This window comes from Anomaloglossus baeobatrachus, chromosome 2 (genome assembly GCF_048569485.1).
Source record: "Anomaloglossus baeobatrachus isolate aAnoBae1 chromosome 2, aAnoBae1.hap1, whole genome shotgun sequence".
Taxonomy (NCBI): domain Eukaryota; kingdom Metazoa; phylum Chordata; class Amphibia; order Anura; family Aromobatidae; genus Anomaloglossus; species Anomaloglossus baeobatrachus.
Genome location: NC_134354.1, coordinates 794,795,894 through 794,820,793, shown reverse-complemented (window position 1 = coordinate 794,820,793; position 24,900 = coordinate 794,795,894). Strand labels below are relative to the sequence as shown.

The 24,900-nt window shown below is 60.7% G+C and overlaps 1 protein-coding gene across 1 annotated transcript in view; it reads right to left on the bottom strand.

Annotated features, from left to right (window-relative positions):
• STIM1 (stromal interaction molecule 1) overlaps positions 1–24,900 on the bottom strand; it is a 56,535-nt gene that overhangs the window by 16,655 nt on the left and 14,980 nt on the right. Inside the window, 2 exon segments of the mRNA XM_075334035.1 lie at positions 3,427–3,541; positions 10,433–10,563. Of these exon segments, the coding sequence (XP_075190150.1) occupies positions 3,427–3,541; positions 10,433–10,563 (246 nt within the window).

Genomic DNA, 24,900 nt, shown 5'->3' with positions numbered 1-24,900 from the left:
GGGGGAGACAGGAGGAGGAGAAGAGAGCGGGGGAGACAGGAGGAGGAGAAGAGAGCGGGGGGAGACAGGAGGAGGAGAAGAGAGCGGGGGGAGACAGGAGGAGGAGGAGAAGAGAGCGGGGGGAGACAGGAGGAGGAGAAGAGAGCGGGGGGAGACAGGAGGAGGAGAAGAGAGCGGGGGGAGACAGGAGGAGGAGAAGAGAGCGGGAGGGGAGACAGGAGGAGGAGAAGAGAGCGGGGGGGGAGACAGGAGGAGGAGAAGAGAGCGGGGGGGAGACAGGAGGAGGAGAAGAGAGCGGGGGGGAGACAGGAGGAGGAGAAGAGAACGGGGGGGAGACAGGAGGAGAAGAGAGCGGGGGGGGAGACAGGAGGAGAAGAGAGCGGGGGGGAGACAGGAGAAGAGAGCGGGGGGGGAGACAGGAGGAGAAGAGAGCGGGGGGGAGACAGGAGGAGAAGAGAGCGGGGGGGGAGACAGGAGGAGAAGAGAGCGGGGGGGAGACAGGAGGAGAAGAGAGCGGGGGGGGAGACAGGAGGAGAAGAGAGCGGGGGGGGAGACAGGAGGAGAAGAGAGCGGGGGGGAGACAGGAGAAGAGAGCGGGGGGGAGACAGGAGAAGAGAGCGGGGGGGAGACAGGAGAAGAGAGCGGGGGGGAGACAGGAGAAGAGAACGGGGGAGGGCCACAGAGGGGAGAAGAGAGCGGGGGGAGGTCACAGTCAGGAGAAGAGACTGGGGGGAGGTCACAGAGAGGAGAAGAGAGCGGGGGGAGGTCACAGAGAGGAGAGAGGGGGGGTGGGGAAGACACAGAGGAAGAGAGGCATGGAAGTTCAGGATCTGGTGACATACAGGAGGAAGCCCCCTCAGACCCCTACCCTTGAGGCTAGTAGATACAGTGGATAGGAAAAGTCTACACACCCCTTAGCGTCGCCCATAATCTGCACAAAGCTCCTGAGAAACAAATCTTTATAGTGAGAAAATAAAGCCATAGAAAGTGCGGCTGTTCTGGGGGATTTTCCTGACATTTTCTGTAAACAGCTGACAACACAGCAGAGGGTCTCCGTGTGGAAAGTGGTCAGTGAGGGGAAGGGACAAAGACGCTTCCCAGGCAAAATATATACACTGTGGACATGGGGAAGCCGTCAGTAAGACGTGGCCTATACGTGGCACAACAGTGACATCACCTGGAACAGCACGGCCAGCAAAAATATCAGAAGAAAAACATTTGTCCGGAGGCAGAGAGCCACATTACCGGAGCTTACGACCAGTCCTGGTGGTGTCCTGCACGTGACCGCTCTCTCCTGTATTCCTCATATGTCTGACCTCTGGGGGAGGGGCAAGACGAGCCTCATATCATCAACAAAAACATCCAGGCCGGAGTGTGGGGAGGAGGGGGGGGGGGGGGAACCGCCATCACTCACATCTGACAAAAGTGGAGGAACCAGTCCTGTCTGAGGAGACCGAGCGGGACAAAGCAAACACTGCTCATCCCCAGAACAGCATACCCACAGTCAGGCCTGGTGGGGGAAGCATGGTGCTGTATTTTAACAGCTGGAACTGGAGACTTAGTCAAGAGGGAGGGAATTATGGTCAGAACAAGTCAGTCACTAACAAAACCTTCAGGCCTCTGCTAAAAAGCTGAAGAGGAGCTTCACCAACCAGTGACAACGGCCCTGAGCGCCCTCCAGATCTGCAAGAGGAAGGAGAGGGGAAAGGGGAGAGCGGGCCGAACCAGAAGGAGAGGGGAGAGTGAAGAGCGGGCCGAATCAGAAGGAGAGGGGAGAGGGAAGAGCGGGCCGAACCAGAAGAAGAGGGGAGAGGGAAGAGCGGGCCGAACCAGAAGGAGAGGGGAGAGGGAAGAGCGGGCCGAACCAGAAGGAGAGGGGAGAGGGAAGAGCGGGCCGAACCAGAAGGAAAGGGGAGAGGGAAGAGCGGGCCGAACCAGAAGGAGAGGGGAGAGGGAAGAGGGGGCCGAACCAGAAGGAGAGGGGAGAGGGAAGAGGGGGCCGAACCAGAAGGAGAGGGGAGAGGGGAGAGGGAAGAGCGGGCCGAACCAGAAGAAGGAGAGGGGAGAGGGAAGAGCGGGCCGAACCAGAAGAAGGAGAGGGGAGAGGGGAGAGCGGGCCGAACCAGAAGAAGGAGAGGAGAGGGGAGGGCGGCCCGAACCAGAAGAAGGAGAGGGGAGGGCGGCCCGAACCAGAAGAAGGAGAGGGGAGGGCGGGCCGAACCAGAAGAAGGAGAGGGGAGGGCGGCCCGAACCAGAAGAAGGAGAGGGGAGGGCGGGCCGAACCAGAAGAAGGAGAGGGGAGGGCGGCCCGAACCAGAAGAAGGAGAGGGGAGGGCGGCCCGAACCAGAAGAAGGAGAGGGGAGGGCGGCCCGAACCAGAAGAAGGAGAGGGGAGGGCGGCCCGAACCAGAAGAAGGAGAGGGGAGGGCGGCCCGAACCAGAAGAAGGAGAGGGGAGGGCGGCCCGAACCAGAAGAAGGAGAGGGGAGGGCGGCCCGAACCAGAAGAAGGAGAGGGGAGGGCGGGCCGAACCAGAAGAAGGAGAGGGGAGGGCGGCCCGAACCAGAAGAAGGAGAGGGGAGGGCGGCCCGAACCAGAAGAAGGAGAGGGGAGGGCGGCCCGAACCAGAAGAAGGAGAGGGGAGGGCGGCACGAACCAGAAGAAGGAGAGGGGAGGGCGGGCCGAACCAGAAGAAGGAGAGGGGAGGGCGGGCCGAACCAGAAGAAGGAGAGGGGAGGGCGGGCCGAACCAGAAGAAGGAGAGGGGAGGGCGGGCCGAACCAGAAGAAGGAGAGGGGAGGGCGGCCCGAACCAGAAGAAGGAGAGGGGAGGGCGGGCCGAACCAGAAGAAGGAGAGGGGAGGGCGGGCCGAACCAGAAGAAGGAGAGGGGAGGGCGGCACGAACCAGAAGAAGGAGAGGGGAGGGCGGCCCGAACCAGAAGAAGGAGAGGGGAGGGCGGCACGAACCAGAAGAAGGAGAGGGGAGGGCGGGCCGAACCAGAAGAAGGAGAGGGGAGGGCGGCACGAACCAGAAGATGGAAGTTCTTGAGCGGCAGAGCCCGGACTTGAGTCCCAGGGAAATCTGTGGTGGCATGAAGAGGGCGCTGTACACAGGAGACCCCCGCAATCTGACAGAGGGGGAGGGGGGCAAAGATCGGTGATTCTAGAGGGGATAGACAGAAATTCCCCTGGGACGTCAGCACAGGACACGGTTTATTTCTCCACCAGAGAAGCTTCCGGATGTTTCTCAGTCATTGTCCGATTCTGGTGACATTGATGGGGGAGGGGACGATCACTCCTGTTATTGTTTACATCTGACCACGGGTGTGTAGACTTTTTATAGCCACTGCATATCACCATGGTAACCTTCAGCCACCTGGATTCAGGCTGTGGTGTGTTGTCATGGGAACAGCCACCTGACACCCTACCTTCTGACGCTTTCCACGTGTTCCACAGGTCCTCCACGCTGATCAGCTTGTCCTCCCCGTGGAAGGTGCTGTGCTTCACCGTGGGGTCGTGATAATTCAGATCCTCCCTCAAGAACTGCGAGCAAAGAACACCGCCATGAGTAAGTGACCCACGCCCGGTCACCACCGCCAGACCCCGCCCATCAGCCCGGTCACCACCGCCAGACTCCTCCCAGTCACCACCGCCAGACACCGCCCATCAGCCCGGACACCACCGCCAGACCCCGACCGGTCACCACCGCCAGACACCGCCCGTCAGCCCGGTCACCACCGCCAGACACCGCCCGTGAAGAGGGCGCCCATCAACATGTCGCATGCATGCAGCTATCAGCCCATTATATCAGACGCCCTCACAGCAGCACAGAGGAATAAGGACAGTAGAGTCCTAACCAACTGCACGCGCCCGGCATAGACACCAATATGTGACACACACTATATGAGAGAAAAGTATGTACCCGCCGTCCCCTCTGACCTCCCTCAGTGTACCCGCCGTCCCCTCTGACCTCCCTCAGTGTACCCGCCGTCCCCTCTGACCTCCCTCAGTGTACCCGCCGTCCCCTCTGACCTCCCCCATTGTACCCGCCATCCCCCCTGACCTCCCCCAGTGTACCCGCCGTCCCCCCTGACCTTCCTCAGTGTACCCGCCGTCCCCCCTGACCTTCCTCAGTGTACCCGCCGTCCCCCCGGACCTTCCTCAGTGTACCCGCCGTCCCCCCGGACCTTCCTCAGTGTACCCGCCGTCCCCCCGGACCTTCCTCAGTGTACCCGCCGTCCCCCCTGACCTCCCCCAGTGTACCCGCCGTCCCCCCTGACCTTCCTCAGTGTACCCGCCGTCCCCCCTGACCTCTCGCTCTGTGACAATCCTCTATACGTAGTACACCCGGAGCCCGCGCTATATTCAGTGATCCCCCCCCTCCAGTACACTGGAGGTAATCAGTGGGGTGTTGTGTGGGGTCCAGGACAGGCTGTGGTCAGTGAAGGGTTAATGTCCCCTCCCCCTCCGGCCCAGCTGTTCCCTGTATATTTAGCCTGGGGAGAGGTAAAGCGATCCCTCTTTTCTTCAGGCCGGAGCTCCACAGCAGCAAAAGAGCCGCGCCGCACGTCACCTGCACCCCGAGCTGTGCTCCGATCACAGCCAGAGCTGCAGCAAAAGAGCCGCACGTCACCTGCACCCCGAGCTGTGCTCCAATCATAGCCAGAGCTGCAGCAAAAGAGCCGCACGTCACCTGCACCCCGAGCTGTGCTCCAATCACAGCCAGAGCTGCAGCAAAAGAGCCGCACGTCACCTGCACCCCGGGCTGTGCTCCAATCACAGCCAGAGCTGCAGCAAAAGAGCCGCACGTCACCTGCACCCCGAGCTGTGCTCCAATCACAGCCAGAGCTGCAGCAAAAGAGCCGCACGTCACCTGCCCCCCGAGCTGTGCTCCAATCACATCCAGACCTGCAGCAAAAGAGCCGCACGTCACCTCCACCCCGAGCTGTGCTCACATCCAGAGCTGCAGCAACAGAACCGCATGTCACCTGCACCCCGAGCTGTGCTCCAATCACAGCCAGAGCTGCAGCAAAAGAGCCGCACGTCACCTCCACCCAGAGCTGTGCTCACATCCAGAGCTGCAGCAAAAGAGCTGCACGTCACCTCCACCCCGAGCTGTGCTCCGATCACAGTCAGAGCTGCAGGAAAAGAGCCGCACGTCACCTACACCCCGAGCTGTGCTCACATCACAGCCAGAGCTGCAGCAAAAGAGCCACGCCGCACGTCACCTGCACCCCGAGCTGTGCTCCAATCAGAGCCAGAGCTGCAGCAAAAGAGCCGCACGTCACCTGCACCCCGAGCTGTGCTCCAATCAGAGCCAGAGCTGCAGCAAAAGAGCCGCACATCACCTGCACCCCGAGCTGTGCTCCAATCACATCCAGACCTGCAGCAAAAGAGCCGCACGTCACCTCCACCCCGAGCTGTGCTCACATCCAGAGCTGCAGCAAAAGAACCGCACGTCACCTGCACCCCGAGCTGTGCTCCAATCACAGCCAGAGCTGCAGCAAAAGAGCCGCACGTCACCTCCACCCAGAGCTGTGCTCACATCCAGAGCTGCAGCAAAAGAGCTGCACGTCACCTGCACCCCGAGCTGTGCTCCGATCACAGCCAGAGCTGCAGCAAAAGAACCGCACGTCACCTGCACCCCGAGCTGTGCTCCAATCACAGCCAGAGCTGCAGCAAAAGAGCCGCACGTCACCTCCACCCAGAGCTGTGCTCACATCCAGAGCTGCAGCAAAAGAGCCGCACGTCACCTCCACCCCGAGCTGTGCTCCAATCACAGCCAGAGCTGCAGCAAAAGAGCCGCACGTCACCTCCACCCAGAGCTGTGCTCACATCCAGAGCTGCAGCAAAAGAGCTGCACGTCACCTGCACCCCGAGCTGTGCTCCGATCACAGCCAGAGCTGCAGCAAAAGAGCCGCGCCGCACGTCACCTGCACCCCGAGCTGTGCTCCAATCACAGCCAGAGCTGCAGCAAAAGAGCCGCACGTCACCTCCACCAAGAGCTGTGCTCCAATCACAGCCAGAGCTGCAGCAAGAGAGCCGCGCCGCACGTCACCTGCATCCCGAGCTGTGCTCCGATCACAGCCAGAGCTGCAGCAAAAGATCCGCACATCACCTCCACCTCGAGCTGTGCTCCAATCAAAGCCAGACCTGCAGCAAGAGAGCCGCACGTCACCTGCATCCCGAGCTGTGCTCCGATCACAGCCAGAGCTGCAGCAACAACTGCACACAGGACCTCCACGCAAATGTAGTGTGTACACATCATACAGCAGAGGTGAGAGGCAGCTCCGGATGTGAGTGGAGACGCAGTGCGGGGATGGTGACCGCTCCGGGTGTGAGTGGAGACGCAGTGCGGGGATGGTGACCGCTCCGGGTGTGAGTGGAGACGCAGTGCGGGGATGGTGACCGCTCCGGGTGTGAGTGGAGACGCAGTGCGGGGATGGTGACCGCTCCGGGTGTGAGTGGAGACGCAGTGCGGGGATGGTGACCGCTCCGGGTGTGAGTGGAGACGCAGTGCGGGGATGGTGACCGCTCCGGGTGTGAGTGGAGACGCAGTGCGGGGATGGTGACCGCTCCGGGTGTGAGTGGAGACGCAGTGCGGGGATGGTGACCGCTCCGGGTGTGAGTGGAGACGCAGTGCGGGGATGGTGACCGCTCCGGGTGTGAGTGGAGACGCAGTGCGGGGATGGTGACCGCTCCGGGTGTGAGTGGAGACGCAGTGCGGGGATGGTGACCGCTCCGGGTGTGAGTGGAGACGCAGTGCGGGGATGGTGACCGCTCCGGGTGTGAGTGGAGACGCAGTGCGGGGATGGTGACCGCTCCGGGTGTGAGTGGAGACGCAGTGCGGGGATGGTGACCGCTCCGGGTGTGAGTGGAGACGCAGTGCGGGGATGGTGACCGCTCCGGGTGTGAGTGGAGACGCAGTGCGGGGATGGTGACCGCTCCGGGTGTGAGTGGAGACGCAGTGCGGGGATGGTGACCGCTCCGGGTGTGAGTGGAGACGCAGTGCGGGGATGGTGACCGCTCCGGGTGTGAGTGGAGACGCAGTGCGGGGATGGTGACCGCTCCGGGTGTGAGTGGAGACGCAGTGCGGGGATGGTGACCGCTCCGGGTGTGAGTGGAGACGCAGTGCGGGGATGGTGACCGCTCCGGGTGTGAGTGGAGACGCAGTGCGGGGATGGTGACCGCTCCGGGTGTGAGTGGAGACGCAGTGCGGGGATGGTGACCGCTCCGGGTGTGAGTGGAGACGCAGTGCGGGGATGGTGACCGCTCCGGGTGTGAGTGGAGACGCAGTGCGGGGATGGTGACCGCTCCGGGTGTGAGTGGAGACGCAGTGCGGGGATGGTGACCGCTCCGGGTGTGAGTGGAGACGCAGTGCGGGGATGGTGACCGCTCCGGGTGTGAGTGGAGACGCAGTGCGGGGATGGTGACCGCTCCGGGTGTGAGTGGAGACGCAGTGCGGGGATGGTGACCGCTCCGGGTGTGAGTGGAGACGCAGTGCGGGGATGGTGACCGCTCCGGGTGTGAGTGGAGACGCAGTGCGGGGATGGTGACCGCTCCGGGTGTGAGTGGAGACGCAGTGCGGGGATGGTGACCGCTCCGGGTGTGAGTGGAGACGCAGTGCGGGGATGGTGACCGCTCCGGGTGTGAGTGGAGACGCAGTGCGGGGATGGTGACCGCTCCGGGTGTGAGTGGAGACGCAGTGCGGGGATGGTGACCGCTCCGGGTGTGAGTGGAGACGCAGTGCGGGGATGGTGACCGCTCCGGGTGTGAGTGGAGACGCAGTGCGGGGATGGTGACCGCTCCGGGTGTGAGTGGAGACGCAGTGCGGGGATGGTGACCGCTCCGGGTGTGAGTGGAGACGCAGTGCGGGGATGGTGACCGCTCCGGGTGTGAGTGGAGACGCAGTGCGGGGATGGTGACCGCTCCGGGTGTGAGTGGAGACGCAGTGCGGGGATGGTGACCGCTCCGGGTGTGAGTGGAGACGCAGTGCGGGGATGGTGACCGCTCCGGGTGTGAGTGGAGACGCAGTGCGGGGATGGTGACCGCTCCGGGTGTGAGTGGAGACGCAGTGCGGGGATGGTGACCGCTCCGGGTGTGAGTGGAGACGCAGTGCGGGGATGGTGACCGCTCCGGGTGTGAGTGGAGACGCAGTGCGGGGATGGTGACCGCTCCGGGTGTGAGTGGAGACGCAGTGCGGGGATGGTGACCGCTCCGGGTGTGAGTGGAGACGCAGTGCGGGGATGGTGACCGCTCCGGGTGTGAGTGGAGACGCAGTGCGGGGATGGTGACCGCTCCGGGTGTGAGTGGAGACGCAGTGCGGGGATGGTGACCGCTCCGGGTGTGAGTGGAGACGCAGTGCGGGGATGGTGACCGCTCCGGGTGTGAGTGGAGACGCGGTGTGGCGGTGGTGGTGACGCGGTGCGGTGATGGCGGCGGTGGTGACCGCTCCGGGTGTGAATGGAGACGCAGTGCGGGGATGGTGACTGCTCCGGGTGTGAGTGGAGACGCAGAGCGGGGATGGTGACCGCTCTGGGTGTGAGTGGAGACGCAGTGCGGTGATGGCGGTGGTGACCGCTCCGGGTGTGAGTGGAGACGCGGTGTGGTGATGGCGGTGGTGACCGCTCCGGGTGTGAGTGGAGGCGCGGTGTGGCAGTGGTGGTGACGCGGTGCGGTGATGGCGGCGGTGGTGACCGCTCCGGGTGTGAGTGGAGACGCGGTGTGGTGATGGTGACCGCTCCGGATGTGAGTGGAGACGCGGTGTGGGAGTGGTGGTGACGCGGTGCGGTGATGACGGTGGTGACCGCTCCGGGTGTGAGTGGAGACGCGGTGTGGTGATGGTGACCGCTCCGGATGTGAGTGGAGACGCAGTGTGACGGTGGTGGTGACGCGGTGCGGTGATGGTGACCGCTCCGGGTGTGAGTGGAGACGCAGTGCGGGGATGGTGACCGCTCCGGGTGTGAGTGGAGACGCGGTGCGGTGATGGCGGCGGTGGTGACCGCTCCGGGTGTGAGTGGAGACACAGTGCGGGGATGGTGACCGCTCCGGGTGTGAGTGGAGACGCGGTTCGGTGATGGCGGCGGTGGTGACCGCTCCGGGTGTGAGTGGAGACGCAGTGCGGGGATGGTGACCGCTCCGGGTGTGAGTGGAGACGCAGTGCGGTTATGGCGGTGGTGACCGCTCCGGGTGCGAGTGGAGACGCGGTGTGGTGATGGTGACCGCTCCGGATGTGAGTGGAGACGCGGTGTGATGATGGTGACCGCTCCGGATGTGAGTGGAGACGCGGTGTGGCAGTGGTGTTGACGTGGTGCGGTGATGGCGGCGGTGGTGACCGCTCCGGGTGTGAGTGGAGACACAGTGCGGGGATGGTGACCGCTCCGGGTGTGAGTGCAGACGCGGTTCGGTGATGGCGGCGGTGGTGACCGCTCCGGGTGTGAGTGGAGACGCAGTGCGGGGATGGTGACCGCTCCGGGTGTGAGTGGAGACGCAGTGCGGTTATGGCGGTGGTGACCGCTCCGGGTGCGAGTGGAGACGCGGTGTGGTGATGGTGACCGCTCCGGATGTGAGTGGAGACGCGGTGTGATGATGGTGACCGCTCCGGATGTGAGTGGAGACGCGGTGTGATGATGGTGACCGCTCCGGATGTGAGTGGAGACGCGGTGTGATGATGGTGACCGCTCCGGATGTGAGTGGAGACGCGGTGTGGCAGTGGTGGTGACGTGGTGCGGTGATGGCGGAGGTGGTGACCGCTCCGGGTGTGAGTGGAGACACAGTGCGGGGATGGTGACCGCTCCGGGTGTGAGTGGAGACGCAGTGCGGTTATGGCGGTGGTGACCGCTCCGGGTGCGAGTGGAGACGCGGTGTGGTGATGGTGACCGCTCCGGATGTGAGTGGAGACGCGGTGTGATGATGGTGACCGCTCCGGATGTGAGTGGAGACGCGGTGTGGCAGTGGTGGTGACGTGGTGCGGTGATGGCGGCGGTGGTGACCGCTCCGGGTGTGAGTGGAGACACAGTGCGGGGATGGTGACCGCTCCGGGTGTGAGTGCAGACGCGGTTCGGTGATGGCGGCGGTGGTGACCGCTCCGGGTGTGAGTGGAGACGCAGTGCGGGGATGGTGACCGCTCCGGGTGTGAGTGGAGACGCAGTGCGGTTATGGCGGTGGTGACCGCTCCGGGTGCGAGTGGAGACGCGGTGTGGTGATGGTGACCGCTCCGGATGTGAGTGGAGACGCGGTGTGATGATGGTGACCGCTCCGGATGTGAGTGGAGACGCGGTGTGATGATGGTGACCGCTCCGGATGTGAGTGGAGACGCGGTGTGATGATGGTGACCGCTCCGGATGTGAGTGGAGACGCGGTGTGGCAGTGGTGGTGACGTGGTGCGGTGATGGCGGCGGTGGTGACCGCTCCGGGCGCGGCGCCTCCGCTCACCTCGTCGCTCTCCTCCACATCTACGTTCCCGTTGGCGTCGTCGTCCATCTGCTTGTGAATGCTGACCACCGCCTCGAAGGTCAGCAGTTCGTCCTCCCGCTGACACAAGATCGGATCAATCCGGCAGAACTCTGCAGAGAAAGAAAGAAGAGTGAGAACTGAAGTGCCGGGCGTCGATCAGCGCACAAAGCGTTAATGAGGGCCGCGCCGACATCTCCACCAGAGCCACCGAATACAAATGAGACCAGGGCCCCATCAGCAGCGCCCAGAGACGAGAGGACGAGGCGCAGCAGCGTGATGAGGGTGCAGGAGCCACAGAGCCACCGCTACCGGGCGTGCATAAGGGGGCAACACCGAGCAGGAAGAGAGCGCGGCTGATTCACTGCCCCTCATACAAAGGGCTGCACTGCTCATCCTGCGCCTCCTGATGCATGGACAGTCCCCAGGGCTGCACTGCTCATCCTGCCCCTCCTGATGCATGGACAGTCCCAGGGCTGCACTGCTCATCTTGCTCCTCCTGATGCATGCACAGACCCAGTGCTGCACTGCTCATCCTGCCCCTCCTAATGCATGGAAAGTCCCAGGGCTGCACTGCTCATCCTGCCCCTCCTGATGCATGGACAGTCCCCAGGGCTGCACTGCTCATCCTGAACCTCCTGATGCATGCACAGACCCAGGGCTGCACTGCTCATCCTGCGCCTCCTGATGCATGGACAGTCCCAGGGCAGCACTGCTCATCCTGCCCCTCCTGATGCATGGACAGTCCCAGGGCTGCACTGCTCATCCTGCCCCTCCTGATGCATGGACAGACCCAGGGCTGCACTGCTCATCCTGCGCCTCCTGATGCATGGACAGTCCCCAGGGCTGCACTGCTCATCCTGCCCCTCCTGATGCATGGACAGTCCCAGGGCAGCACTGCTCATCCTGCCCCTCCTGATGCATGGACAGTCCCAGGGCAGCACTGCTCATCCTGCCCCCCCTGATGCATGGACAGTCCCCAGGGCTGCACAGCTCATCCTGCCCCTCCTGATGCATGGACAGTCCCAGGGCAGCACTGCTCATCCTGCCCCTCCTGATGCATGGACAGTCCCACGGCAGCACTGCTCATCCTGATCCTCCTGATGCATGGACAGTCCGAAGGCTGCAATGCTCATCCTGCGCCTCCTGATGCATGGACAGTCCCGAGGCTGCACTGCTCATTCTGCCCCTCCTAATGCATGGAAAGTCCCAGGGCTGCACTGCTCATCCTGCCCCTCCTGATGCATGGACAGTCCCAGGGCAGCACTGCTCATCCTGAACCTCCTGATGCATGGACAGTCCCAGGGCTACACTGCTCATCCTGCACCTCCTGATGCATGGAGAGTCCCAGGGCTGCACTGCTCATCCTGCGCCTCCTGATGCATGGACAGTCCCAGGGCTGCACTGCTCATCCTGCCCCTCCTGATGCATGGACAGTCCCAGGGCTGCACTGCTCAAACTGCACCTCCTGATGCATGCACAGTCCCAGGGCTGCACTGCTCCTCCTGATGCATGCACAGACCCAGGGCTGCACTGCTCATCCTGCCCCTCCTGATGCATGGACAGTCCCAGGGCTACACTGCTCATCCTGAGCCTCCTGATGCATGGACAGTCCCAGGGCTACACTGCTCATCCTGCACCTCCTGATGCATGGAGAGTCCCAGGGCTGCACTGCTCATCCTGCGCCTCCTGATGCATGGACAGTCCCAGGGCTGCACTGCTCATCCTGCCCCTCCTGATGCATGCACAGTCCCAGGGCTGCACTGCTCATCCTGCCCCTCCTGATGCATGCACAGTCTCGTGGCTGCACTGCTCATCCTGCCCCCCTGATGCATAGACAGTCCCAGGGCTGCACTGCTCATCCTGCCCCCCTGATGCATGGACAGTCCCAGGGCTGCACTGCTCATCCTGCGCCTCCTGATGCATGGATAGTCCCAGGGCGGCACTGCTCATCCTGCCCCTCCTCATGCATGGACAGTCCGAGGGCTGCACTGCTCATCCTGACCCCCTGATGCATGGACAGTCCCAGGGCTGCACTGCTCATCCTGCGCCTCCTGATGCATGGACAAACCCAGGGCTGCACTGCTCATCCTGCCCCTCCTGATGCATGGACAAACCCAGGGCTGCACTGCTCATCCTGCCCCTCCTGATGCACGCACAGTCCCAGGGCTGCACTGCTCATTCTGAGCCTCCTGATGCACGCACAGTCCCAGGGCTGCACTGCTCATCCTGCGCCACCTGATGCATGGAGAGTCCCAGGGCTGCACTGCTCATCCTGCGCCGCCTGATGTATGGACAGTCCCAAGGCTGCACTGCTCATCCTGCCCCCCCTAATGCATGGACAGTCCTAGGGCTGCAATGCTCATCCTGCACCACCTGATGCATGGACAGTCCCAGGGCTACACTGCTCATCCTGCACCTCCTGATGCATGGAGAGTCCCAGGGCTGCACTGCTCATCCTGCCCCCCTGATGCATGGACAGTCCCACAGCTGCACTGCTCATCCTGCCCCTCCTGATGCATGGACAGTCCCAGGGCTGCAATGCTCATCCTGCGCCTCCTGATGCATGGACAGTCCCACGGCTGCACTTTTCATCCTGAGCCTCCTGATGCATGGACAGTCCCAGGGCTGCACTGCTCATCCTGCCCCTCCTGATGCATGCACAGTCCCAGGGCTGCAATGCTCATCCTGCGCCTCCTGATGCATGGACAGTCCCACGGCTGCACTTTTCATCCTGCGCCACCTGATGCATGGACAGTCCCAGGGCTCCACTGCTCATCCTGCGCCTCCTGATGCATGCACAGTCTGGTGGCTGCACTGCTCATCCTGCCCCTCCTGATGCATGGACAGTCCCAGGGCTGCACTGCTCATCCTGCGCCGCCTGATGCATGGACAGTCCCAAGGCTGCACTGCTCATCCTGAACCTCCTGATGCATGCACAGTCCCTGGGCTGCACTGCTCATCCTGCCCCTCCTGATGCATGGACAGTCTGGTGGCTGCACTGCTCATCCTGCCCCTCCTGATGCATGCACAGTCTCGTGGCTGCACTGCTCATCCTGCCCCCCTGATGCATGGACAGTCCCAGGGCTGCACTGCTCATCCTGACCCTCCTGATGCATGCACAGTCCCAGGGCTGCACTGCTCATTCTGCGCCTCCTGATGCACGCACAGTCCCAGGGCTGCACTGCTCATCCTGCGTCTCCTGATGCATGGACAGTCCCAGAGCTGCACTGCTCATCCTACCCCTCCTGATGCATGCACAGTCCCAGAGCTGCACTGCTCATCCTGCGCCTCCTGATGCATGGAGAGTCCCAGGGCTGCACTGCTCATCCTGCCCCTCCTGATGCATGGACAGTCCCGTGGCTGCACTGCTCATTCTGCGCCTCCTGATGCATGGAGAGTCCCAGGGCTGCACTGCTCATTCTGCGCCTCCTGATGCATGGACAGTCCCGTGGCTGCACTGCTCATCCTGCCCCTCCTGATGCATGGACAGTCCCAGGGCTGCACTGCTCATCCTGCCCCCCTGATGCATGGACAGTCCCAGGGCTGCACTGCTCATCCTGCGCCCCTGATGGATGGATAGTCCCAGGGCGGCACTGCTCATCCTGCCCCCCTGATGCATGGACAGTCCCAGGGCTGCACTGCTCATCCTGCGCCTCCTGATGCATGGACAAACCCAGGGCTGCACTGCTCATCCTGCCCCTCCTGATGCATGGACAAACCCAGGGCTGCACTGCTCATCCTGCCCCTCCTGATGTAAGGACAGTCCCAAGGCTGCAATGCTCATCCTGCGCCACCTGATGCATGGACAGTCCCGGGGCTGCACTGCTCATCCTGCGCCAGCTGATGCATGGACAGTCCCAGGGCTGCACTGCTCATCCTGCCCCTCCTAATGCATGGACAGTCCCAGGGCTGCACTGCTCATCCTGCCCCTCCTGATGCATGGACAGTCCTAGGGCTGCAATGCTCATCCTGCACCTCCTGATGCATGGACAGTCCCAGGGCTACACTGCTCATCCTGCGCCTCCTGATGCATGGAGAGTCCCAGGGCTGCACTGCTCATCCTGCCCCTCCTGATGCATGCACAGTCCCAGGGCTGCACTGCTCATCCTGCCCCCCTGATGCATGGACAGTCCCAGGGCTGCAATGCTCATCCTGCGCCTCCTGATGCATGGACAGTCCCACGGCTGCACTGCTCATCCTGCGCCACCTGATGCATGGACAGTCCCAGGGCTCCACTGCTCATCCTGCGCATCCTGATGCATGCACAGTCTGGTGGCTGCACTGCTCATCCTGACCCTCCTGATGCACGCACAGTCCCAGGGCTGCACTGCTCATCCTGCGCCGCCTGATGCATGGACAGTCCCAAGGCTGCACTGCTCATCCTGAACCTCCTGATGCATGGACAGTCCCAGGGCTGCACTGCTCATCCTGTCCCTACTGATGCATGCACAGTCCCAGGGCTGCACTGCTCATCCTGCGCCTCCTGATGCATGGATAGTCCCAGGGCTGCACTGCTCATCCTGCCCCTCCTGATGCATGCACAGTCCCAGGGCTGCACTGCTCATCCTGCCCCTCCTGATGCATGCACAGTCCCAGGGCTGCACTGCTCATCCTGCCCCTCCTGATGCATGCACAGTCTCGTGGCTGCACTGCTCATCCTGCCCCTCCTGATGCATGCACAGTCTCGTGGCTGCACTGCTCATCCTGCCCCTCCTGATGCATGCACAGTCTCGTGGCTGCACTGCTCATCCTGCCCCCCTGATGCATGGACAGTCCCAGGGCTGCACTGCTCATCCTGCGCCTCCTGATGCATGGACAGTCCCAGGGCTGCACTGCTCATCCTGCCCCTCCTGATGCATGGACAGTCTTGGTGGCTGCACTGCTCATCCTGCCCCTCCTGATGCATGGACAGTCCCAGGGCTGCACTGCTCATCCTGCCCCTCCTGATGCATGGACAGTCTGGTGGCTGCACTGCTCATCCTGCCCCTCCTGATGCATGGACAGTCTTGGTGGCTGCACTGCTCATCCTGCCCCTCCTGATGCATGGACAGTCTTGGTGGCTGCACTGCTCATCCTGCTCCTCCTGATGCATGGACAGTCTTGGTGGCTGCACTGCTCAAACTGCACCTCCTGATGCATGGACAGTCTTGGTGGCTGCACTGCTCATCCTGCCCCTCCTGATGCATGGACAGTCTGGTGGCTGCACTGCTCATCCTGCCCCTCCTGATGCATGGACAGTCTGGTGGCTGCACTGCTCTTCCTGCCCCTCCTGATGCATGGACAGTCTGGTGGCTGCACTGCTCATCCTGCCCCTCCTGATGCATGGACAGTCTGGTGGCTGCACTGCTCATCCTGCTCCTCCTGATGCATGGACAGTCTGGTGGCTGCAGTGAAGTCTGGTAGCGTCACCGGATATAAATCTGGCGCCCTGGTGATACACATGCAGCCCCGGTGTGAGGGGGCACACAGCTGCTAATTTGGGATTGTGCCCGGAAATGGGTGGAGCCGACCTCGCCCCACACGCCCGTTATCAAAATGATCAGTGTCACTGCCAGGTGTCACCAAACAGGTCCGACCGCCCGAACTGCTGCCGCCCCCCCACCTTCTGCCCCGGTCCAGCTATACCGCATCATACAAAGTAGAGGGCAAACACCAAGTCCCGCCTGGCAATAAGCCGCGTGTGCTGCCCCCGCCCCATATGTATAAAGCCCCGGACCACCAAGAAGACCCTCCACTAGACCCAGCACACAGCGGAAGCCCCCATAGGACCACGTTTTATAGGCCCTCTGACCCAGTCTACACAATGTGCCACAGTCACTCACAGCCTTGCGCTTGCCCATGTTTCCCGCTTCCACATCAACCTCATTTACTGATCAGACAAGAGATCAACAGACGACAAACTCCAGACGACCAGTGTACAGCGCCGACAACCGGACCACCCATCACACGGGAGGCTACAACAGTCTCCCCCCAGAAATGGCTGATAACAGGGAGCAATAGACTGTACTCACCTGTCCTACAGTCTCCTCCCCCAGTAATGGCTGATAACAGGGAGCAATAGACTGTACTCACCTGTCCTACAGTCTCTTCCCCCAGTAATGGCTGATAACAGGGAGCAATAGACTGTACTCACCTGTCCTACAGTCTCCTCCCCCAGTAATGGCTGATAACAGGGAGCAATAGACTGTACTCACCTGTCCTACAGTCTCTTCCCCCAGTAATGGCTGATAACAGGGAGCAATAGACTGTACTCACCTGTCCTACAGTCTCCTCCCCCAGTAATGGCTGATAACAGGGAGCAATAGACTGTACTCACCTGTCCTACAGTCTCCTCCCCCAGTAATGGCTGATAACAGGGAGCAATAGACTGTACTCACCTGTCCTACAGTCTCCTCCCCCAGTAATGGCTGATAACAGGGAGCAATAGACTGTACTCACCTGTCCTACAGTCTCTTCCCCCAGTAATGGCTGATAACAGGGAGCAATAGACTGTACTCACCTGTCCTAGTCTCTTCCCCCAGTAATGGCTGATAACAGGGAGCAATAGACTGTACTCACCTGTCCTACAGTCTCTTCCCCCAGTAATGGCTGATAACAGGGAGCAATAGACTGTACTCACCTGTCCTACAGTCTCTTCCCCCAGTAATGGCTGATAACAGGGAGCAATAGACTGTACTCACCTGTCCTACAGTCTCTTCCCCCAGTAATGGCTGATAACAGGGAGCAATAGACTGTACTCACCTGTACTACAGTCTCTTCCCCCAGTAATGGCTGATAACAGGGAGCAATAGACTGTACTCACCTGTCCTACAGTCTCTTCCCCCAGTAATGGCTGATAACAGGGAGCAATAGACTGTACTCACCTGTCCTACAGTCTCTTCCCCCAGTAATGGCTGATAACAGGGAGCAATAGACTGTACTCACCTGTCCTACAGTCTCTTCCCCCAGTAATGGCTGATAACAGGGAGCAATAGACTGTACTCACCTGTCCTACAGTCTCTTCCCCCAGTAATGGCTGATAACAGGGAGCAATAGACTGTACTCACCTGTCCTACAGTCTCTTCCCCCAGTAATGGCTGATAACAGGGAGTAATAGATTGTACTCCATCACTATATTTTAGAACTGACTGACGTTAGAGCTCCTGTAACACAAGTCACATCCATGGACAGAAGGAGCGCTGCTCCTGAGGAAAAGCAGAGGTGCCTCTAATGTCAGACCCTCCACCAGCAGAGCTGATAACAGAGACAATGACACTTCAAAAAAAGAAGGAAACGCTCTGCAAAGTCCACACACCCCGCATCCACCAGGAGAGCCAACTGGAGACCAGTACTGTGACCACAGCTCTGCAGGTGAGTGGAGGATAAGACACAATGTAACAGTAGAATAGTGAGTGCAGCTCTGGAGGTGAGTGGAGGGTTACACATGATGTAACAGCAGAATAGTGAGTGCAGCTCTGGAGGTGAGTGGAGGGTTACACATGATGTAACAGCAGAATAGTGAGTGCAGCTCTGGAGGTGAGTGGAGGGTTACACATGATGTAACAGCAGAATAGTGAGTGCAGCTCTGGAGGTGAGTGGAGCAGCTGCCGGTGACATTGTGTTTGCGGTATGTCAGCCCCGCATGCAGGCGCCTGCATTTCCCGCTTCTGGTCCTCGCTGGTTTTGCAGTCGGGGTGATATGTGATCGGTGCAGGGAGCGGCTCTGGTGAGGGCTGAGATCAGAAGTGAGGTCACCGCCGCTCCCGACACCTGCACCCGGTGACATCACAGCGGAAGCCATCAGCCACTCAGGATCCTGGGAAAGTGGGGTGAGGTGTGACACCTGCACCCGGTGACATCACGGCGGGGAGCCATCAGCCACTCAGGATCCTGGGAGAGTGGGGTGAGGTCTGACACCTGCACCCGGTGACATCACAGCGGAAGCCATCAGCCACTCAGGATCCTGGGAAAGTGGGGTGAGGTGTGACACCTGCACCCGGTGACATCACAGCGGGAGCCATCAGCCACTCAGGATCCTGGGAGAGTGGGGTGAGGTCTGACACCTGCACCCGGTTACATCACAGCGGAAGCCATCAGCCACTCAGGATCCTGGGAGAGTGGGGTGAGGTCTGACACCTGCACCCGGTGACATCACAGCGGGAGCCATCAGCCACTCAGGATCCTGGGAGAGTGGGGTGAGGTCTGACACCTGCACCCGGTGACATCACAGCGGAAGCCATCAGCCACTCAGGATCCTGGGAAAGTGGGGTGAGGTGTGACACCTGCACCCGGTGACATCACGGCGGGAGCCATCAGCCACTCAGGATCCTGGGAGAGTGGGGTGAGGTGTGACACCTGCACCCGGTGACATCACGGCGGGAGCCATCAGCCACTCAGGATCCTGGGAGAGTGGGGTGAGGTGTGACACCTGCACCCGGTGACATCACAGCGGGAGCCATCAGCCACTCAGGATCCTGGGAGAGTGGGGTGAGGTGTGACACCTGCACCCGGTGACATCACAGCGGGAGCCATCAGCCACTCAGGATCCTGGGAGAGTGGGGTGAGGTCTGACACCTGCACCCGGTTACATCACAGCGGGAGCCATCAGCCACTCAGGATCCTGGGAGAGTGGGGTGAGGTGTGACACCTGCACCCGGTGACATCACGGCGGGGAGCCATCAGCCACTCAGGATCCTAGGAGAGTGGGGTGAGGTGTGACACCTGCACCCGGTGACATCACGGCGGGAGCCATCAGCCACTCAGGATCCTGGGAGAGTGGGGTGAGGTGTGACACCTGCACCCGGTGACATCACGGCGGGAGCCATCAGCCACTCAGGATCCTGGGAGAGTGGGGTGAGGTCTGACACCTGCACCCGGTGACATCACGGCGGGGAGCCATCAGCCACTCAGGATCCTGGGAGAGTGGGGTGAGGTGTGACACCTGCACCCGGTGACATCACGGCGGGAGCCATCAGCCACTCAGGATCCTGGGAGAGTGGGGTGAGGTGTGACACCTGCACCCGGTGACATCACGGCGGGAGCCATCAGCCACTCAGGATCCTGGGAGAGTGGGGTGAGGTGTGACACCTGCACCCGGTGACATCACAGCGGGAGCCATCAGCCACTCAGGATCCTGGGAGAGTGGGGTGAGGTGTGACACCTGCACCCGGTGACATCACAGCGGGAGCCATCAGCCACTCAGGATCCTGGGAGAGTGGGGTGAGGTCTGACACCTGCACCCGGTTACATCACAGCGGGAGCCATCAGCCACTCAGGATCCTGGGAGAGTGGGGTGAGGTGTGACACCTGCACCCGGTGACATCACGGCAGGAGCCATCAGCCACTCAGGATCCTGGGAGAGTGGGGTGAGGTGTGACACCTGCACCCGGTGACATCACGGCGGGAGCCATCAGCCACTCAGGATCCTGGGAGAGTGGGGTGAGGTGTGACACCTGCACCCGGTGACATCACAGCGAGAGGCATCATCCACTCAGGATCCTGGGAGAGTGGGGTGAGGTCTGACACCTGCACCCGGTGACATCACGGCGGGAGCCATCAGCCACTCAGGATCCTGGGAGAGTGGGGTGAGGTCTGACACCTGCACCCGGTGACATCACGGCGGGGAGCCATCAGCCACTCAGGATCCTGGGAGAGTGGGGTGAGGTCTGGGTTCTCGCCCGGGGCGACGTCCGCTCACCACAGTAAATAGTTCTGTAATAGTCGTCTGCTGGGACCTGTCCGGGACATTGTGTTCTGCAGCCGCCATCTCCGGAATCTGTGCCGGCCCCCCGGGGATCACCCCTCATCATCGCTATCCGGGTCACCTCCTTAGAGGCCCCCGCCGCAACACGTCTCATTAACCCCGCACTCCCCACACTGATCCACCGCATGATGAGAACAGAGGAAGCTCACCATCTGTGACCGGAGAAGGGGGCAAAACCGGCGACAAGATCCGCGGGGGAAGGAGACCACCGGGCAGCCGGCAAGAGAGAGGCATCAGGGGGCGCAGCACAGAGAGGAGAGGAGACCACCGGGCAGCCGGCAAGAGAGAAGCATCAGGGGGCGCAGCACAGAGAGGAGAGGAGACCACCGGGCAGCCTGCGAGAGAGAGGCATCAGAGCGCACAGACCGGAGGAGACCACCGGACAGCCTGTGAGAGAGGCATCAGAGCGCACAGACCGGAGGAGACCACCGGACAGCCTGCGAGAGAGAGGCATCAGAGCGCACAGACCGGAGGAGACCACCGGACAGCCTGCGAGAGAGAGGCATCAGAGCGCACAGACCGGAGGAGACCACCGGACAGCCTGCGAGAGAGAGGCATCAGAGCGCACAGACCGGAGGAGACCACCGGACAGCCTGCGAGAGAGAGGCATCAGAGCGCACAGACCGGAGGAGACCACCGGACAGCCTGCGAGAGAGAGGCATCAGAGCGCAAAGACCGGAGGAGACCACCGGACAGACTGCGAGAGAGAGGCATCAGAGCGCACAGACCGGAGGAGACCACCGGACAGACTGCGAGAGAGAGGCATCAGAGCGCACAGACCGGAGGAGACCACCGGACAGCCTGCGAGAGAGGCATCAGAGCGCACAGACCGGAGGAGACCACCGGACAGCCTGCGAGAGAGAGGCATCAGAGCGCACAGACCGAAGGAGACCACCGGACAGCCTGCGAGAGAGAGGCATCGGAGCGCACAGCCCGGAGACCACTGGACAGCCTGCGAGAGAGAGGCATCAGAGCGCACAGACCGGAGGAGAGGAGACCACCGGACAGACTGCGAGAGAGGCATCGGGGGGCCCAGAGCATCATGGGTAGGATTCTCCTATCTCGATCTGTTTGATGGTCTGCGGGGTGTGTGGGTAAAATGACCCCCGGAGGCCGCAGTGAGGGGTGCGCAGGACGCCTGCAGGGATCAGAGCCCGGTGCTGATGTCCTGGTGGACCGGGGGATCTACTTCCTGTATGACATTTACATTGGCGGCTTCTCCGTGTACAGAGCGGGTGGCGGCTGCTGTTTACTGATCTCACGCCTCGTCTCCTCCGGATTACACCTGAGGAGGGATACGCCGTATACTCAGGAGCTCCGATCACAATGGAAGACCACCGGGGGGGGGGGGGCGGGGGGAAAGTGTGAGCAGTGCCCTGCGGACCACTGATGACCGCACACCGGGGAAAGTGTGAGCAGTGCCCTGCGGACCACTTATGACCGCACACCGGGGAAAGTGTGAGCAGTGCCCTGCGGACCACCGATGACCGCACACCGGGGAAAGTGTGAGCAGTGCCCTGCGGACCACTGATGACCGCACACCGGGGAAAGTGTGAGCAGTGCCCTGCGGACCACTGATGACTGCACACCGGGGAAAGTGTGAGCAGTGCCCTGCGGACCACTGATAACTGCACACCGGGGAAAGTGTGAGCAGTGCCCTGCGGACAACTGATGACCGCACACCGGGGAAAGTGTGAGCAGTGCCCTGCGGACCACTGATAACTGCACACCGGGGAAAGTGTGAGCAGTGCCCTGCGGACCACTGATGACCGCACACCGGGGGAAGTGTGAGCAGTGCCCTGCGGACCACTGATGACCGCACACCGGGGGAAGTGTGAGCAGTGCTCTGCGGACCACTGATGACCGCACACTGGGGGCAGAAGTGTGAGCAGTGCCCTGCGGACCACTGATGGACCGAACACCGGGGAGAAATGGGGCACTGTATGAAGAGCATCAGACACCTCTCGTCCCCACCCCCGGGAATGCATCTGATGACGGCCCCTGTGCCAAAACATCCCTATACTATAAACCTAGCCGAAGACCCCTACATCACTACACCGAATCTAGAGACCACCACAGCCCTACACTGACCAAGTCCAGAGACCACCACAGCCCTACACTGACCGAGTCCAGAGACCACCACATCCCTACACTGACCGAGTCCAGAGACCACCACATCCCTACACTGACCGAGTCCAGAGACCACCACATCCCTACACTGACCGAGTCCAGAGACCACCACATCCCTACACTGACCGAGTCCAGAGACCACCACATCCCTACACTGACCGAGTCCAGAGACCACCACATCCCTACACTGACCGAGTCCAGAGACCACCACATCCCTACACTGACCGAGTCCAGAGACCACCACATCCCTACACTGACCGAGTCCAGAGACCACCACATCCCTACACTGACCGAGTCCAGAGACCACCACATCCCTACACTGACCGAGTCCAGAGACCACCACATCCCTACACTGACCGAGTCCAGAGACCACCACATCCCTACACTGACCGAGTCCAGAGACCACCACATCCCTACACTGACCGAGTCCAGAGACCACCACATCCCTACACTGACCGAGTCCAGAGACCACCACATCCCTACACTGACCGAGTCCAGAGACCACCACATCCCTACACTGACCGAGTCCAGAGACCACCACATCCCTACACTGACCGAGTCCAGAGACCACCACATCCCTACACTGACCGAGTCCAGAGACCACCACATCCCTACACTGACCGAGTCCAGAGACCACCACATCCCTACACTGACCGAGTCCAGAGACCACCACATCCCTACACTGACCGAGTCCAGAGACCACCACATCCCTACACTGACCGAGTCCAGAGACCACCATATCCCTACACTGACCGAGTCCAGAGACCACCACATCCCTACACTGAGCCGTCTTCTGACAGAAGACCCCTGGTCCCGGTGCACAGACATGTATTTCCAGGGTGGGCCCCTTTAAGGCTGCAGCCTGTGTATGAGGGGATTGTGGAGGATTACAGCCTCCTGGAGACGCCGCGTTTACTGTGTACAGCGTAACCATGGAGAAGCCGGGACAGCCACGCTCAGCACGCTGCATAGCCACGGAGGACACGGGACTATATACACCCGTTATACATACACACACATATATATATATAATGTGTGTGTATATAGAGCGGGTGTATAATTATATATATGCGTGTGTGTGTGTGTGTGTGTGTGTGTGTGTGTGTGTGTGTGTGTGTGTGTGTGTGTGTATATGTATATATATATATATATATATATATATATATATATATATATATATATATATATATATATATATATATATATATATATATATATATATATATACCCCCGCTTTGTATACATATATATCTCCACATCTCCACATCTCCCCGCTTTGTATACATATATATCTATATATCTCTCCATCTATCTATCTATCTATCTATACACACACACATATGCATATATATATATATAAAATTATACACCCGCTCTATATACACACACACATATATATATATATATATATATATATATATATATATATACACACCCCCCCTTTGTATACATGTATGCATATAATATATACACATATACACACACACCCGCTTTGTAGACATATATATATATACTAGAAGGTGGCCGGATTCTACGCATCGGGTATTCTAGAATTTACGTATTGTGTAGTTCATGTATGATTTTTGTTATATATATATATAGAGAGAGATGTTGTTGTGTGTAGTTAGCAAGTGTTTGTGTAGGCGCTGTACATGTTCTGGGTGTTGTCTGGGTGTGGCGGGGGGTGAGAGCGGTGTTTGTGTGTTGCGTGTGTTGCGTTGTTTGTGGAGCGCTGTGTGTCTGTAGTGTTGTGTGTGTGTTGCGCGGTTTGTGTGTGTGTGGTGTGTTTTGGGGGGAGGTATGTTTTGTGCAATGTGTGTGTTGTGCGGTATGTGCGTATATTTGTGTGTGCCGCGGTGTTTGTGTGTTGGGTGTTGTGTGTGTGCAGCGTTGTCTGTGTGTGTGGGTGTCTGTGTAGGGCAGTTGTTTGTGGTTCCCAGTGTGTGTGTGTGTGTGTGGTGTGTTGTGCAGTGCGCGCGCGCGTGTGTGTGTGTGTGTGTGTGTGTGTGTGCATCAGCCTCTCTTCTCTCAGCCTACCTCTCCCAGCCTCCCTCCTCCCAGCCTCCCTCCTCCCAGCCTCCCTCCTCCCAGCCTCCCTCCTCCCAGCCTCCCTCAGCATCAGCCTCCCTCAGCATCAGCCTCCCTCAGCATCAGCCTCCCCAGCATCAGCCTCTCTCCTTCCAGCCTCCTCCAGCATCAGCCTCCCTCTCCCAGCCTTCCCCAGGATCAGCCTCTCTCCTCCCAGCCTCCGTCCTCCCAGCCTTCCCCAGCATCAGCTTTCCCCTCCCAGCCTCCCTCAGCATCAGCCTTCCCCAGCATCAGCCTCTCTCCTCCCAGCCTCAGCCTCTCTCCTTCCAGCCTCCCCCAGCATCAGCCTCTCTCCTTCCAGCTTCCCTCAGCATCAGCCTCCCCTTCCCAGCCTTCCCCAGGATCAGCCTCTCTCCTCCCAGCCTCCTTCCTCCCAGCCTCCTTCCACCCAGCCTCCCTCAGCATCAGCCTTCTGCTCCCAGTCTCCCCCAGCATCAGCCTCCCCATGCATCAGCCTCCCCATGCATCAGCCTCCACCAGCATCAGC